This window comes from Falco peregrinus, chromosome 12, assembly GCF_023634155.1.
Source record: "Falco peregrinus isolate bFalPer1 chromosome 12, bFalPer1.pri, whole genome shotgun sequence".
NCBI lineage: Eukaryota > Metazoa > Chordata > Aves > Falconiformes > Falconidae > Falco > Falco peregrinus.
Genome location: NC_073732.1, coordinates 3,292,842 through 3,310,025, shown reverse-complemented (window position 1 = coordinate 3,310,025; position 17,184 = coordinate 3,292,842). Strand labels below are relative to the sequence as shown.

The 17,184-nt window shown below is 41.5% G+C and overlaps 1 protein-coding gene across 1 annotated transcript in view; it reads right to left on the bottom strand.

Annotated features, from left to right (window-relative positions):
- Positions 1 to 14,062, bottom strand: part of GIGYF2 (GRB10 interacting GYF protein 2) — a 79,086-nt gene extending 65,024 nt beyond the window's left edge. The window contains exons 1-2 of the mRNA XM_055816819.1: positions 13,960 to 14,062; positions 1,484 to 1,563 (exon numbers count right to left, since the gene is read on the bottom strand). Coding sequence (XP_055672794.1) covers positions 1,484 to 1,524 — 41 coding nt within the window. The 5' untranslated portion in view covers positions 1,525 to 1,563; positions 13,960 to 14,062. The remainder of the gene's footprint in view (positions 1 to 1,483; positions 1,564 to 13,959) is intronic.
- Between the last annotated feature and the right edge of the window lie 3,122 nt (positions 14,063 to 17,184).

Here is a 17,184-nt window from a genome sequence, read left to right as displayed (position 1 = left end):
AAATAGTTATCTTATTTTTTTTAGTTTGGTGCCCCCCAGTGGCAATTTCTTTACTTAGCACTTCCAACCAAACCGCCTGGGGAGGCATTACTCAAAGGACTGGATGGCTGGCTCAGTGCAATGCTCAACTCCAAATCAAACGTCACCAAGAGTTTGACTATTAAGTGATACAACAACATACACGACAGACATGACTATACTGCAACCCAAAAGAATAATTATAAATCTTAGAATTTTGTTAATGTAAAAATCCAGTAATTCACCAAAGTAAAATATATACTGTTGCACACTACCTAATTTGGTTTTTAAACTAAATGGGAGACTGAAGTCCCCTCCCTATGACACAGCAATCAAGTTACTGTTAAAATATGTGCTTTTTTTAGAGTTGCCTTCCCCCTTCTCTTTAATATAACTTTGGCTTCCATCCATCAATGAATCTAATCATGTCTGTCTTACGCTGAAGAGCACTCCAGCACAAAATATCTGCTGGTGGGTGTATTTATAGATAGTGATAAAATCATTCTTTAAGCTTCCTTCAAACTAACAAAATAGACTGACATCTCTCATTATTTTCCAGGCCACAAATCACGTCTGTCTTCTTTGTTTAACACTCTCCAATTTTTGTACATTGTGTATAAAAATGTGTCAGCAGGAATATGTTATTCCAATAATAGTCTTACCACATGCTATGCAGCAATTGTATTTCCTATAACCACTCCACTCCCATTTACACACTTAAGGACCACATCACTCTTCAGAAACCACACCATCCAAAGTTCTTGTTTGTAACTGCAGTCACCAACACTTTAACAAGAAATTGGAACAAATACTGAACCATTATTACACCTCTGCAACTACTCTTTAGCAAAAGCCAGGACAATACGTGTCAGACAAGCTGGAAAACTAACAGCTGACATGAGATTATGCAATACCAAGGATTCCCTTCAACACAATAGCGCATTTTTCCTGACACTTTCCAGTGTACACATAAAGGAGACTATGACATGAAACACACACTTTTACCATGTTCCATATCTGGTTTAATTTTTTTTTAATACTGGGGAGGGGGAAGCTTGCTTAGCTACAGATTTAAACCCAGTAAAGAGAGTTTAACTTCCTTAATAATATGTATCACATGGAAAGACCAAACAAGTAAGTCTTTTTCACTTTGCCTTGACATTTATCTCCCAGATCATAAACATTATTTCTCCCTCAGATACTTGGTAGCAATGTGAATGTTATACATTACCGTAACATGAAAAGCCAACTCATTTCATACACAATGCCAATTTACAAAGTGAAGACTAATTTTATAATGCTGTTTTCCATCACAGGCCAGGGACTGAGGTGAAGCAGTATAGAACACCAAAAACATTCTATCCCATTCAGTCTTATAATCAATTTAGTACCAAAGGACAGAAATTCAGGGTTTTTTTAAATTTTAGACAAGGTTCCAAAGTCTCGCAAAACAGAAAAAACTCACCATTCAGGCCCAAAGTTAAGTGTCTGAGTTTCTGCTGCCATTTTTTCCTGTTCTATTCCTCTTCTGTAAAAAGCGTGAACCTGAAAAATTGAAGAAAAGTTTACTATGAAAATAACTGGATTAATACAGTCTTTCATAAACTTCTTCACAATACAAAACACACCTGTCATGCAAAGTGAAAAAACTGATTACATGGAATATTTTATTTTTTTTAAGGAATAAAAAAATCAGCTCTCCAACAGATTAATTTACTAATATAGGAGTAACTGCATGAAGATCTTTTCCCTAAATTTAACAGCTCAAAAAGGACACTCAATCAGGGTGTCTGAAGAAACAATTTGTACAGTCCCTTTTCAAATCAGTGATTACCACAAGACAACCAAACACAGAGAATTTTATGCATAATCCTCTTCTGTAAGAACAGAACTGCAGCTTCCTGACAATTACAAGAGGATAAAACCCCACTAGAATTACAGCAAGATCTGCCAGTTGAGTGGCAGAGTATTCAAGAAATTTCCACTGTTCATTCTTGAAAAATAAGCCTTCTAAAGACTGGAGTACATGCAGTGCTGTGACATCCTCCTAAATCTGCAGGCAGATGACAGTATTTCTCTCATGCTTGGTCTTATTAAGAAAAATAATGCACAACTTAAGACTTCAGCTACTTTCATTGTTATTAGCCAAGGTCCTACAGACACTAGTGAAGGTCTGGTCAAGTTCCTATGTATCAAGAGTGTATGGACAATGGCAGATGAAGCCATATTGGAGGGAAAGAGCAACACTAAGGGACAGCCATGAAGTTTTCTCCGTCAGAGTTAAGTCCAGCCCAGGCAGTTCTGGAGCAGTGTCTTTTGTAGTAAGAAAATACAGCTCCTCTTTCCTTTCAGCAATGGCAATAACAAAATCTGCAGAAGAAGTTTTGTTTTAAAAAAAAAAAAAACACACACTGTAGCCAAAACCTAAAGAAAACACGATTTGAAGCATTACCTACAAAAATTGGTTGATTAGACTTCAAAAACTCATAAAGACAGATGGGAGGGAGGGAGCTTTGCCTCTCTTTTCCTTAACAGACCCAAGGACTAAATAAAGGAGCTTCATAAGTTTGTCTACACTTTGCATGAAAAGGTGACAGAAAAGAAAAAAAAAAAAGGGGGGGGGGGGTGTTAGAAGCAGAAAGCGTATTAGTTACTGAAGAAAAGGACAAATCCAAACAAAGGAAACATTTTTTTTTTAATGCTACAGAAGTAATGATACTAAGGTCAAAAAAAGAAAAGCCAAACAACACACCAAACAGCCTAAAAGCTAGAAAATGTAACAAAACAAAACGGCAAAACCTGCTTGAGTAGATTTTACTCAAATCTTTTGGGCATAAGAATACACATAGTCGTAAAACTCCCTGCAGCCTAAACTTACCAACCAACATTTGGCTATGAATTTTTACTACATGCCATATTAACCTTTTCCCATACACAATATAATTTATACAAAAACTGTAATATTTTTATTTTCACAATAACTCTACATAATGAAAAGGGATTATCCCCATTACTTGCAACGGAGGCTAATACAAAAATATCTAGCTATTCTCACAGGCCTAGTCTGAGATTATTTTGGTCTGATTTCGGCTGCCTTTTTGAAGCCCCAGACAGCTCATTAGAACACTCACAGTATATCCATTCATGATTCTGCAAATCAAAACACAAGGTTAGGTACCTAACAAAGACATACAGCAGCCACATGTGAAAATGTTGTGGGGCAATTCAAGCAAACCATCGTGCACACTTTGGCAGAGACAAAAGCCTCTAATGCAGTTCCTAATAGCCTTAATTGGATGCCTGTCCCTTTGCTTCCTGCGATGCCTGTAACCCTTCTGCTGGAGGGGTATGTGGGGGGAGAGCTTTCAAATCAACCCATGTGGATTACCAGGGAACCTGGGATCTTCAGCTCCTGAGATCAGTTAGCTTAATATCAGTAGTATGAAAAAGGCTGGCACAGAGTATGTTAAACTGCAACAAAAACACAGCTGAAAAGCATCAGATGCAAGGAGAAAGCACTAAAAACCAGTTAGGATTGAGTGGTTTACTAGTTTGGGACCCACTGGGCCCCACTCTCTTCAGCCTCTGGGTTTCCTTCCCCAAGAAGTCGAGGATAATGTGTCATCTTTCTCTATTAGACTCCTAAGCATTTTAGTGCCTGCAAGCATACTCAAAGCCTGCTAATCTCATCCCACTGAGCTGCAAAATGGCTTTCCTTGTCCCTCATTTTGGCCACCAAGCTTTGTTTTGGGAATTCTTTGCTGGCTTCCCCTTCTGTGTTGCATTCAGATAAGCTACTTCCTCCCTAGAAGTTATCTGTGCATGAATTTTTAATTGAAAGCAAGACATCTGTAAGTGGATGAAATTGTAGCTGAACAGGAGGAAAAAAAAACAGAATAAAAAACAGATCTGTGAATTACTCACGTATGTGTAACAGGTGAATTTACTCCAATAGGCAGCATTACCAAGAAATAAATTACAGACAAAGCTGAAAGGAAACCCTCGGAAAGAAGGCACTCTGGAAACAGGTAATGATTTGGGAGGAGGGCAAACAGGAAAAAGGGACTCAAGAAAGCTAAGGCAGCAAGTGCGCAAGAGGAATACACTTGGCCAAGATAGGGAAAGCAAAAACTGTGCTGCTTCTGCTGGTTCACAAAGCAGTAGCCAAAAGGTGAGAGCACAGAAGCCAAACTGGAGAGGAACCTCTGACAGGGACTGCACAGCACACACAGCTGGTGTGCAAAGGAGAAGCTGTACTAACCAGAATGGCAAGTTGGGGTGGACTACGTGGCACTCACATCATGAGGAGAGAGTCAGGGTGAGGCAAGAAAAAGCGTGAGGAATTAAAAAAAGAAAATGAATTACCAAGTCATAAATTTAACTATTTTGGCCAAGGAACAGTCACAAATTTATCAGATCTTTATTATCTAGATAACTTTCTTAGGCTCTAAGCTTCAATATTAATTATTAAAATGTTAATTTTGGTCTTTTTTATCTATGCTGCCCCCTTATTAATCAAGGATGGTAAATCACAGAAATAATATATACCTAACACATTTCCTCCTCAATACAATTTGATGAGGGAAAAGACCCTTTCTGAATTGCTGGAGTTTTGTAAATCAAGATTTTCTACAAATTAATGGCTATTGATTGAAGAATCTGCACAGCCACAAATTTTATATGGGCAAGTGCACAAAGGGACAGCCTCAAGTTGAGGCCAGAAACTGAGGCTGTATTTTGATGATGTCCAGTTAGCACCACTGCCTGGGCAAGAATGCTACCTGAGAATTGCCCACCACTCCTTCAAAGGAGAACCTTTGCTCCAAGGTTTTCTTCAAATCAGGTCAATTATTCATCAAGGCACCAGTGCAACCCTACAGTTGCAGTTTTCCTGCATACTTGGGGAAAACTGGAATAGCTTCATAAATTGGAACTCCATTTTCCTGGGGTGGTACCACAGCCACCAACTCACTATCAGCATGAAGGACTGAAAAGAGAAGAAATCACATCAACCCCACTATCAAGCTGTGGACTGGCAAGGGAAAAAACTTCCTTTTCATTTTGTCAGCAGCTTAGCGCTTTGGAAGTCAGAAGTCCATCCTCTGAACAAATGCAAAATGTAATCCAATAACATTAAGCCTTTAAGCGGCTTTCATTCACAATTAACAGGTAATATTATAGGTACCAAAGTTGCTATCAGCAACACTCAACTCATTTCATTGGTTTGCTTTAGGTACAATGGTTGTTTTACCAAGTTGACAGGTTTTTTTAATTATTTTTCAAGCTCACTATTTAGTACCCAGCTAGTCTATTAAAGCTCTCAGAAACATCTGCTTTTGACATGAGTCAGAACATGATTATACTGGGTAGATCTGTGTGTTAAAACACATAAGATGTTTCAGCTGTGAAAAAACCAAATAATCTAAGAAAGGTCTTAATTAGCATAGCACATTTTGGCCACAAGCTCTGGTCTTAGAACATATAGCTATTAATAAATACCTAAAGCAAAAAGCTGTTTTTCAGAAACTTGGAAAGATCTAAACTGCCATGTTTTCCAGACTTTGCTCAACTTCAATATTTACACGAAATTGCCATTTTAAGGTTTGTCCCTTACGGGCACTTGGAGTTAAGATTTTCAAGCAATGTTAAATTCCGACATTTGCATTACAGAATTCTTTCAGCTTGTACCACATGGCAATCTGTCTCAACAAGATGTTCTGCTGTTTTGGACAGAGATAAACTGATTCTTAGCATCCCAAGCTGAGTCTAAGCCATGACTGCATTCATGTCTGCCCATCTAATCTTTCCTACAGACAAAAAAAATTAAGGATTTGGACTGTCACTGCAATTTATAGCTTTGGGGCTGCTGCTTGCTTAGATTTTTTATTAACTTTGGAAACCTAAACCTTGGAAAAAAGATATACCACTTCCTATACACAGCTATTTTATTTTTAAATAGTCTACTGTTTGATCAGAGATATTTAGGAAGAAAAGTATCCTTCCCTTTCTGTTGCTACTGTGGGTTTGAAACAACTTTTTTAACATAAAAATTGGCTGAAAATTTTGAGAACCAAAAGAACACAACAGAAATATAATGTGAACAGGCTTAAGTGCAAGGAACTGGGTTCCCCTTAAATAAACTTGGAACAGGAATTTAACAGCAGTGTTCCACCACAGAACAGCAACATTACATCAAGACAATAAAACTTCACCTTCCAAAAGCAAGAAAACATTCCACAGGCAGCTACTAGAGCTAGCTAATTTCAGTGCCAGTAACTACGTCTTAAGAAAAATTAACAGGTTGACTGAATAATTAATGCTGATTTTCTCTAATTCTTGCAATATTAAAGAAGATGCAGAACTGTATGCAAGCTACCTTTTAAGTACAGTGGTAAACAGGATGACTCAGGTGGCTACACTACCACTCTGTTTGATATTAATCATTGGCTAAAACAGACAGCACTGATTAAAGGACACTGACATAATTAAGGCCAGACAACATGGATTTATGAAGACAATCAAAATACACTTTTCTAAGAGTAGAAAATTCATTGCTCAAGCAAGCAGTGAATAAATTTTAACTTCTGCAGGACACTTCAATTAAATAGAATGCTAAAAAGAAAATCATTCAGAACCACAGGAAAAGCATCAAATCATCAAAACCTATTTTTTCTCTTAACCTTCTCTTCTACAGAATTGACAACAGACCATCGCAGAAGGCAAAATATCCTCAAAACAGCATAAAAGGTAAGAAGCTATCCTCTACTTCTATAGATTCTGTAACATTGGCCCTGGCCCACATAACTTCAGAAACCTGAGGATGACAAACATGGATATGGTAAATAATGGACATGACACATCACCAATAATACCCATTATGAATTATTCAATTACTTGGTCCAGTATAGCAGGTTGCATTTAATAAGGCCAAGCACACAATGAAAAGACTCATAAGCAAAAAACACAGGCAATATACAACAAATACAAAACTATTCTGGAAAAACACAGTCCTGAAACCAATCTGAGATTTATTACACTAATCAGCTGAAAAGGAACATACAATATTGACTAGAAGAGCTAACAGAAAACACTGAATAGAGAAATAAACAGAGTAAATATAGAGTGGATTTTATCACTGCAGGGAATCTGTGTCCTGTTCTGCTGTCCATAAGGCAAGAAAGCTGGTAAATCAGGTGTTCAAAAATTGATAGAACATGACAGATATGCCTTACAGTGGGGAAAAAAAAAAAAAAAACCACACACACACACCAAAGCTCTACTTATTGAGCTTTGAGAAAAATTTAAGTATCTTGCTTAGTCTGTAACTGAGCGTGAAGGTAAAAAATGCTGAAGACCTAAGTTTTTCAGTGAAGGGACTGAAGCAAGACATTCAGAGATAAACAACAGAGTAAGTTGTTTTCAGGTCAACAGTAAATTATTTTTTAAAGGTATGTTCTAGTTTAAACAGAAAATTAATCAGAAAAAAATTCCATTAGTCACATTACACAAGATGCCAGGCACTTGCAGAGTAGTCCCTTCTGGCTTACCAAGCCTTTATCCTGATAAAGGCAGTGAATTTTTCAAGGCCTATCTACCCAGATGCCAAGAGAAAGTTTTTGCTAAGGGAACAATGTCTACACCATCCACTTCTCCAGAATCTATGCTTTTGTTATTACAGTTACATTGTTAGATGTCCTAAAGTCTTACAACCTTCCTGTCTCAAACCATTGCAAAATGTTTCAAACTCTCAGCAGTTTCTGGTCAAAAACTGTCCACGACATTCTCAAATGGCAGGCCCAAACTGATCACCCTCTGCTCACTTTGCACAGAACCACCTAAAGCTTCTGAAGTGCTGCAGCTTGCCACACATTGCACACCCCAGTCAAAAATGACAAACACATGAAATAGGACCGAAGCTCTTCTGGGATAGGATGACAACAGAGTGTAGAGACACGTGCACACCTAACAAAACCCAAGAAAAATAAAGGAACATTAAATATCACAATTCCAGATATTCCTCCTTTTCCACCTACGATTATGAACTTGGTGGTTAGAGGTAGGTTAGAGAGGTATCCGCTTCCTGTCTCACCTGAACACGAAAAAACATGAAAGCTTTTCCCAGCTTCTCCACCAGAAAGCAGCGTGACCTCCACCTTTATTACAAGACTTCCAGCCAAAAGCAGACACCAGCAACTAAGCTCCAAGCAGAGTCAGGGGACCACACCCTTGGCCCTGCCACGGGCTGGAACGCAAACCACTTCTCTTTCCAAATCCTATCCCAAAACCCTGCCAGCACTCTTGTTTTCCAGCTGAAAATCACTTCCACATCTGTCTACCTTGTACACCAAAATTTTTCTGGTAGGTATGTAGTCAGTCTACGCTGTTCCACAACACGTTACAGATCAGGAGGCTGGGTCTGTCTACCTGCTCCTCACTGACTCGTAACACACATTATACAGCCCATACATACATTCAAAGTGGCAGAACAAAGCTTCAGACTACAAACACTGAAAACCCTCATTGTATTAACAGATCTGGGTTGTTTTGAGGTTTTTTGGTTCTGTTTTTTAAATGTTATTTACATAGGCAGCTTCTTTGGGCTTTGTAGAAATTCCTTCCCCCCACCCCTTCTTAAGGTTTCCTACTTATGAAGTTTGAAGACATACTATACTTCAGGAAACAAATATTCAACAGTGAGAAGGTGTCTAATAAAAAGTCCTAACAGAGAGAATTAGTATGTGTATCAGATTGCATATGTTCATCAACCAAGAAGTCAGACAATAACTTGCTACTGCATATGAATTACAACACTTTAATAGCTTATCACATCTCTTTATGTTAATATTGCTAAAGATACTCAATTGTTTTCATCTAAGAACTGTAGCTGTGTAAACTGACTTGTGACAGTATTGTGATCCTGCCTTAGAACTCTTAAAGCCTAGCATAACATAGAGGAAAAATACGATGATCCAGCATTAACAAAGCCTAATGTAAGAGCTTCCATTGGTTTTAATGGTAGCTGCACTGGGTCTTCAATTTATTAAATCACATTATTAGATGCTTTTACTTAAAAACCTTGCCATATGCTACTTCCACGGTCAGCCTCACTCACTTTCCATCACATACATTATTCAGTCTAACACTGACAACAGCCCTGCTTTGAGCAGGAGGCTGGAGCAGACAACCACCAAAAGCTGGTCTCTTCTAACCTAAATCATCCTCAGATTCTACCATACGTGGCTCAAAAACAAAAAATTAAATCACTTTAATACATTCATTACTTGCCAGTCATACCAACTCCTTGCCACATGACATTCTGACTCTAAGTCTGAAGTTACATAAATTTACCTATCCATGCATCATCATAAAACTTCACCCAATGTCAACTTCATGGTATACAAAGTATATCTTTTCCTTCTGTTTCTTCCAATCCGAGATGACTGACTATCACACAGACCACAAATCTCCTTTTATCCAATCTGATCTACATATGGACACCTATAGCCTCTGAATCTCCCAGTCACACAAACCAGTACCTTAATATTAAGATACTATCAACAGAATGCAAAGTATTTCAATTTGTTGACAGTGACAAGAGGAAAAAAAGTCATAGCAACCACAACTTGAATCAAGCATTTCTCTATTAAAAGGGCAAAATATCCAGTAAAAAAACACTACCTTTTATTAAATACAATGTATTTAACAGCTATTTAACATACAAAAATACTTTTCTAATCAGTTTATTTTCCTAACATTATTGGTAAGCTCATTTGTCTGTTTATAATGACAAATTACATACACAAGAGCCACTGTTGAAGGCATCAAGTAATGATTCTTTATTTGCCTAGACTTTTTAAAATACATGACCAAAAAGACAGAAAATCATACAGCTTTAATAATTACCTGAAGGAATTAAAAAAAAAGGATCCAAAAGGTATTGTCAACAAGGCAGTATTTTAAGACAAATTTTCTAGATGTCCCATCAAAATTTCTCATTGACCTATAGACTCCATTACCTCTACAGAACTCCAAGTATCCCTTCTGCTTTTCTCCACAATCCTGAGGTCTAGATAATCAGCTTCTATATATTACAAGCTTTAAGGATTACAGGAGAGGCTCACTCCTGAAAACACACTTATTTTATGCTTGCCAAAAACCTCAAATGCATCAAAACAATTCCACGCATCCTTTCATTGCCAAAAAAAAAAAAAGGCAAAGCAAGAGGGACATAAAAATTTCAATGGCAGCCTAGTTTCTGACACAGACATCAAGCTATTCTACAGTTTCTATATTCAAGGAATGTTTAACCACCTATAGAGACAACGGACTGGCAGACCTCCCTCTGCAAAAAGAGAAGTGGACATATTTTGTAATCAACATGCTGTGGCAATCTTAGCTACTAACAAAGTAATGCAAAGACCTCTGTCTGCTACAATCCCTCACTACCACGTGAGCAAAAGATGAAAAAATAATGGTATTAAACATCACTATGATGAACTACATGATTTTGTGTGTGTATATATATATATACACACATACACACTACCACTAACCACAAGAGGGCCAATGTTGTATAGACCTTTTAATTTAAAGCACTTAATCCTTCCTAGTTCCATACATAACTTAGGTACACCTTGAACAAACTTGCCAAGTTCTCAGTTCTGACAATTTTCAAGCCAGTTCATTTGTGCAACCAAACAATGTTCAGGAGTTGACTGCAAGAGAGGCAAGGAGAAGCTAAGCTGGGCTGAGAACTGACTTTGTTCCCGTAAAAGCAAATACCATCCCCCCCTGCAGCTTTTCGTACACCTAGTTTTTCAAATGTCATTCAGTGAATTAAAATAAATTGATGAGAAAACCACACAAAGAAACAGAGTCCCTTTGAACACAAATGCTTCTTCAGATGCTTCTTCAGTAACAAAGAGATGTGTTCCTCCCTATCAAAGCATCCAATGGATCTCTAGCAAGCTATGCAGGAAGAAGGCAGATCAGGCCAGTGCTTTTACACTTGTGAGCAAAAATTTTATTGCTCTGCCCCTTAGCTCTGTCTATCTATAATCATGAATTAAATATAGCTTATCTCCACTCATCTTTGAGCAGAAGCACTGAGGGGAAAAAAAAAAACCCACCAAAACACACATACAGAAAAATGAGGGAAAAATGCCAATATTTTTTTTTCCTAAATCAAACTATGAGAAGATTTAACATCATACCTTATAAGCCCCTAAGAAGGAATTTTAAAGACCTCAATGAAAGAATAAGAAACATACATTTGACAGTTATTTGAACTTACAAGATCAGACAAAACTAGACAGAATCAAATTTCATATTCTTGGTATTTCAAACACCACCACACAAAAAAAAAAGCTAGAGGCCTGAACAGAGGGGAAGGAAAAGTCCATGGTCCAGGTGCCTAGCTCATCTTCATCCATTACTGTGAACCAATGTTCCCCTTCTATATTTGAATTGAAAGATCTTTCAGCAGAGACATGTAGTGGCAAACCACCTCTTCAGCCAGTTAGCTGCCCCAATGAGATGTTTCATATGACTGACATATAGGTGTTGGGTTTTTTTTTTTTAAATGAAGTATCTATAGATCTTAAAACAGCTGTCAACTTTTTTTTTTTTACATTCAGGTATAGGAAACTCCAGTTTATGACAGAACTCCTTTTAGACAATTGGCCTTAGGAGACAGCATAGTAGAAGAGATGCAACAGTGCTTAAATTCCATAAAAAAACCCAAAACCTTGTCTGCTCTCCCCTTTTACACAATCTCTTCCTCAATCAAGGAGTAAAACAGTTGGAAAAATTAAGTGGTAAAGCTCTCAACTCTCTATTTACAAGCAATTTTTTCATTTACATTAGCATAAAAATAGTATTTTTCATTTATTATATGTTTTTAAAAGGCAAAAACCCCACTAATACGAGTATCCGAGCATATTTTACAGTCCTCTTCAGATCAACATCTGTAATGAAAAAAGGATCTGCAGGAGTCCAAGTTTTTTACTGTGGTATCAAATCATTTTTGTAAGCACCCTGTGAAACAAATCATGGCTGCAACACAACTACTTTGCATTTTAGTTCTATGCTCTTGCTTTAAAAGACAGGGTTGAGAAACCATTCAGAAAAGGTCTTAAGAGAAATACAGTGACCATGTACCCACATGCATATTCATGCATCCAGGGACTGGGAAAGACTGAGCAGCTCTTAAAATAATTAAGAAATCCTAGTACTTATACTCAATACTGTCAGATGTTGAAAGGAGCCATCAAAGTCTCAACACAAGAAGCAGGACTCACCAGAAGTGACATTCAACTGCCATGGATAAACCTCTCCCTTCTTTTTCATATAGTTAACTACTAGACAGAATCTTCACTTTTCTTAACTCACATTAAACGAGAAATTAACACTGACACACACAACCACTGACATGACTTAACTTGTAGTATTATACGAGCCTGTGGAGTGAAGTGGGCGCAGAAGGCGCAAAGGACACTGACATTTCTGTTGATACCCCCAGGACTGATTAGAGCACACATTTTTACCTCAGCATGAGCTAACTGTTGAAAGGATGCCTATTCAAGTGCACAGCAAGTATACCAATACCTCCTAATACTAAAGCTCTTATTATCTGTTGGAGCCAACACCCAATAACAGAGCTCAAAAATACCAGAACAAAGCTTTTGTTGGGGACAACTGCAACCAATTTTGTTTACAAAGGTTGCCAATTATCACACTGTGCATCTACCAAATGTTCTATTCACAAAGCAGCAAATTAAGTTGTGTTTATTAAAAAGTTTCTTAAGAACAAAAGCAACCAGCAGAGTTATGGGAAAAGGAAAAAAAATTCACACGTACTTTCCAGGAACTTGCCCAAGTCAGCTCCTGAAGCAAGAAAATAGAATGAGCAGCAAGAAGTTAGACAGAAGAATATAATCAGAATGCAGAATTTCCCTCCCCCCCCCCCCCCATCCCCCCAAGAAAACACTTAGGAGTTACAGTAAGAGGTAAACCATTACAGCAGCACGCCAAGAACATTGAGCTGAAGGTTACTGGGGGGAAATGTAGATTTTATTGCAGAAGTACTATATGGCAACATCTCCCTTTGGCCTACAACTTGTCCCACTTCAAAGGGCAATTACACAGACTTGAAAGAGCAGAGACTGCTTTGTTTACACTGAAACTACTTGTCTTGGATCAATACCAAACGTACACAATCCTGATCGATGTTCTCTTCAGCCTGCCAAGGCCTCTCCAGTCAAACACTGCTGGTCACTGCTGCTCCCAGCACCCTGCTGTCTGTGGGAGGGGAAGGCTGGAGCGCTCGGCGAGCTCCCTCCTTCCTCGGCCCGCGTAACCTGACAGGGCTGGGCGTGCTCGGAGCGGGGCACACAGGCTTCAGCGAAGGCGCATCTGCCCGCGGCACTGCCGGCACACAGGCCCGCTCCCGCCGGGCTGGGAGGGGACAAGCGAGTTCACAAGGGTCAGCGTGAGGGGAGACGGCGCCGGCGACGCAGCTGCCAGCCCCGGCGGGCGTGAGGAGCCCCGGGCGCCCCACCGTCGCCTGACAGGCACCGTCTCCCCCTGCCGGGACCTGCTGCCAAGGAGCCGCATGGAGAGGGCTAGGCCCGCACCCTCCAGCGGGGCCAGGCACAGCAAGCCCTGCAAAAGCCCCTCGCCAGCAGCGCAGTGGAGGCCCTCCGGGCGCGCCCCTCGCCGCCGGGCCAGGGCGGCCTCACCTCCCAGTAGGCCGCAGGGCGCCCCAGGGCTGCGGCACCCGCGGCGGACAGGAGCCGCCAGCAAGGCCGGTGCTCGGCGCGCGGCCTATGCCGGCTCCCACGGGCGGGGAGCGCGGCGGCGGCGGGAGCGCAGCAGCGGGGAGGCGGCGGCGGCGGCGGCCGAGGCGGTGGCGGGGGCAGGGAGCCGGCGGGACGGCGTTACCTGCGCTCCCGGACGGAGAGTCCCTCACGGCCACAGCGACTCCTCAGCCCCAACAACACAAGATGGCGGTTGCGCCGCCACGCAACGTCACGTGAGGGCAGGCCCCGCCCCCGGCCTCCGCCGCGGGACCCGGATGCGCCACGGCCTCCCCTCCCCCACACCCCGGCACCGCCCGCGTGACGACACGGCGCCGCGCACCCGCGGGGGGAATGGGGCTGTCCCCCAGGGCCTGCGCGCGCATCTCCCCCACCCCGCGGGGGGCGCGGGCGCCCCCTGCCGGAAGCAGCGCCCACTGCAGGACACCACCACCCCGCACAGCACTGTGGGAAGGTGGCGGTGTCGGCGGTGGGGGGAGGGGCCGGTGCTGGGCGCTCCGGCTGCGCCACCTGCCCCGGGGCAGCGGGTCTCCCCTCAGCCTGACACACACACACACCCCGGCACCCTCCCGCTGCCTCCCGCCCGGGCAGCGCCAGGCGCGAACCCGCCGGTTGGTGCCGGCGCCTCAGCCGCTGAGGTAAATAGTGGCCGTCGTCACCCGCCGCCCGCCCTTCCCCTCCTCTTGGGTCCCGCGTAGGTAATCCAGCTGCATTGGGCGGGAGCTGGCTGAGGAGCGGCCGCGTCTGAGGTAGCCGGAACGGGAGGGCCTGGGGGGTCGGGGCCGGCCCCCGCCAATGGGGGGCGGCTGCTGCCGGCGGAGAAAGGGCCTTCGGTGGCACATGCTTCGACTCTGCATTCCCTGACGGAAAAATCAGGAGCTCGAGGCAAATAAAAATACTGGTTTATTTTTAGCCCTCAAACCCATATTAGTACATGATGCAGAATAGCCCCATGTGGTTCCTTCAGCCTAAAAAACTATTCCTGGCTGTTACGCGCTGCTGAAGGTATAACCATTTTCAGCTGAAACAACTTACTCCAATCGTGATTTCAGCCACAGTCCACGTAGCTTTCTCCCTCCTCTTCTAGGTGAATAAGTACTTGTCACTGTGCACTGAACGCCGGCCAAAAATGATGCAATGGCAAACACAAGTGATTCTTCTCAGCTAATGGATTGAAAGCCTGTAATTCTGGGCATTTATTTTCAGTTGAGAGCAACATAGGACTACTTCACACAGAAATCTTAGAATGAAATTTCTCCTTTAGGAGGCTTGCTTTTACATGCAAAGCTCCCTAGCAAAGGCTAGCCTCTGATAAGCTGGTTGTTGTTGTACAGCTGGAGCCAATACTACTAATGGCATAGGGAGGGAGAGACGTGGTACTGCATTTTAAGCTGTCAGTAAGAACTTCCAACTTCACTGCAGCAGTGGCAGTGCCTTATTATTCTACTTACCAAATGAGAGTTTGAGCACTCAAAAATATTTTCACGTGCTCCAAGACAAGCTTTATCTGTGATGGGAGAAGTCTAGCACCTGGGGAATTATTTTTTTATCCCAGTTAGCACAAACACTATTACTGAGAAACAAATTCAGGAAGAGAGTGTCTGAAACATGTCTCATTGGCAGAACTTGGCATTTTTATAAAACACCTCAAGGAAACTCAGATAATCAGTTTTTGGTGATAGGAGAAGCATCTTCAATCCTCTGCAGCACTAATTCTAGCAGAACAGAGAGACTATAATGAAAATTCAAGACTGTACCTGTGCAGTTAAATTCCTGCACAGTTTAATTACAGGACTTCAGTGATACTGTGTAGGTGTGAAATCCAGCAGCTAGTCTCTGTACCAAGGGCATGATGTACTTCAGAGCCCTGGATTACTGTGCCAATTCATCTTCACCATTAAAAATCCAAGTGCAGGGTAGTGGCATCTCTAACAAACCTAAACCCTACCTTACTTACCTATCGTTTTCACCCATCCTATCTTGGAAGCAAGAGCCTGCCTCCCTTGGTACAGTAGTAGAGCTGCAACACAAAGCACCACTTTTAAATGGTAAATAATGGTGATAAAGCAGCCCAGAAGATGTGACAGTCTGTCATGTTTCCCCTCACCAGCCCCACTTTTCATTATTTGGAAAAGCGACTCCCCTGTCTGTCAAAATACCAGGGATTTTGTCTTGAGAACAGTCAATGTCTTCTCAGCAGCCTCTGTCTTCCATATCCTCATTTGTCACATCCCTAAAAATAATGAAACAACAGACAAGGCAGGCAAACATCTGACTGCAGTTTTTGAAGTCGGTCACTTCAATGGATCTGTCACCTCGGATGGCTTATGCTGAAAGATGAACTACCATGAATACACGGCTACTCCTGCAACACCCAGTTGTTTTTTAAGATGTACTTCCCACATATGGCAAGCTGAGTTTGAAAGGCAGTAACAAAGCACTCCAGTTACTCCAATCCATCTTGCAAGGGATTTATTTGGACACTCCTATGAGGTTAAAATTTGATTTTGTCACCTTAATCCTCACAGATAAAACCTGAACCCTAAGCCAGGAAAAACCTGATCATACTGTTTCCCTTTCTCCTGAGCTTTTGAGGTATTTTTTCCTGCCATCCTGTGCTGTCCTGTACAGCCAACAATGACTGTGACAGAAGCATCATTGAGAAACATGCTGCGATCTGAGTATCCAGACAGGCTGAGTCCGTCCTGGGTGCCAGCTCAAGTGCTAGTGACTCATCTACTGTACATCTCCTACTCTGGGAAACTTTAAACAAAAACCCTCCAGGGACCAAGGACTACCTGGAGTTTCTGTTCTAGGAGATGAGTGACTTGAGGCAAGCCTTTGGGGAAGACTTGTAAGCATAACAGGCTTTTCATCAAACTTATCAACTTGCCATCACAGACTTAGAATCACTTGCAGCATGTCAGAAGTGCCAGACCAGTATTGATGTACCAGCAGGTATCACTAAAGAGACTTGGGGTTGCCAGGACCTTTAAGAGCCACCTGTGGTGGCATCAGGCAGAAAAGGAAGACAGAGCATCAAGGATTGCAATATATTAATTATAGGTAAATACAAACAAGTATTGTCAGCCAGTATTAGTGGGACATTTAGCTAGACAATTCCTTTGTAGTACTTCTGCATAACCTAGTGTGACATTGTAATTCAATAGTTGCCAGCAAAACAGAACAATTTAGAAATCAATTATTTCCCAATGTCAACTTTTGCAAAGCTAACTTCAAAACACGCATTGCTGCAACTTCAAAATATACATCTAAAAGCACTTACTGCTCCCTGCACTGAATAAAGGCCTCAGCTAACAGCACCTATTTGAATTGAACAAACTACAGA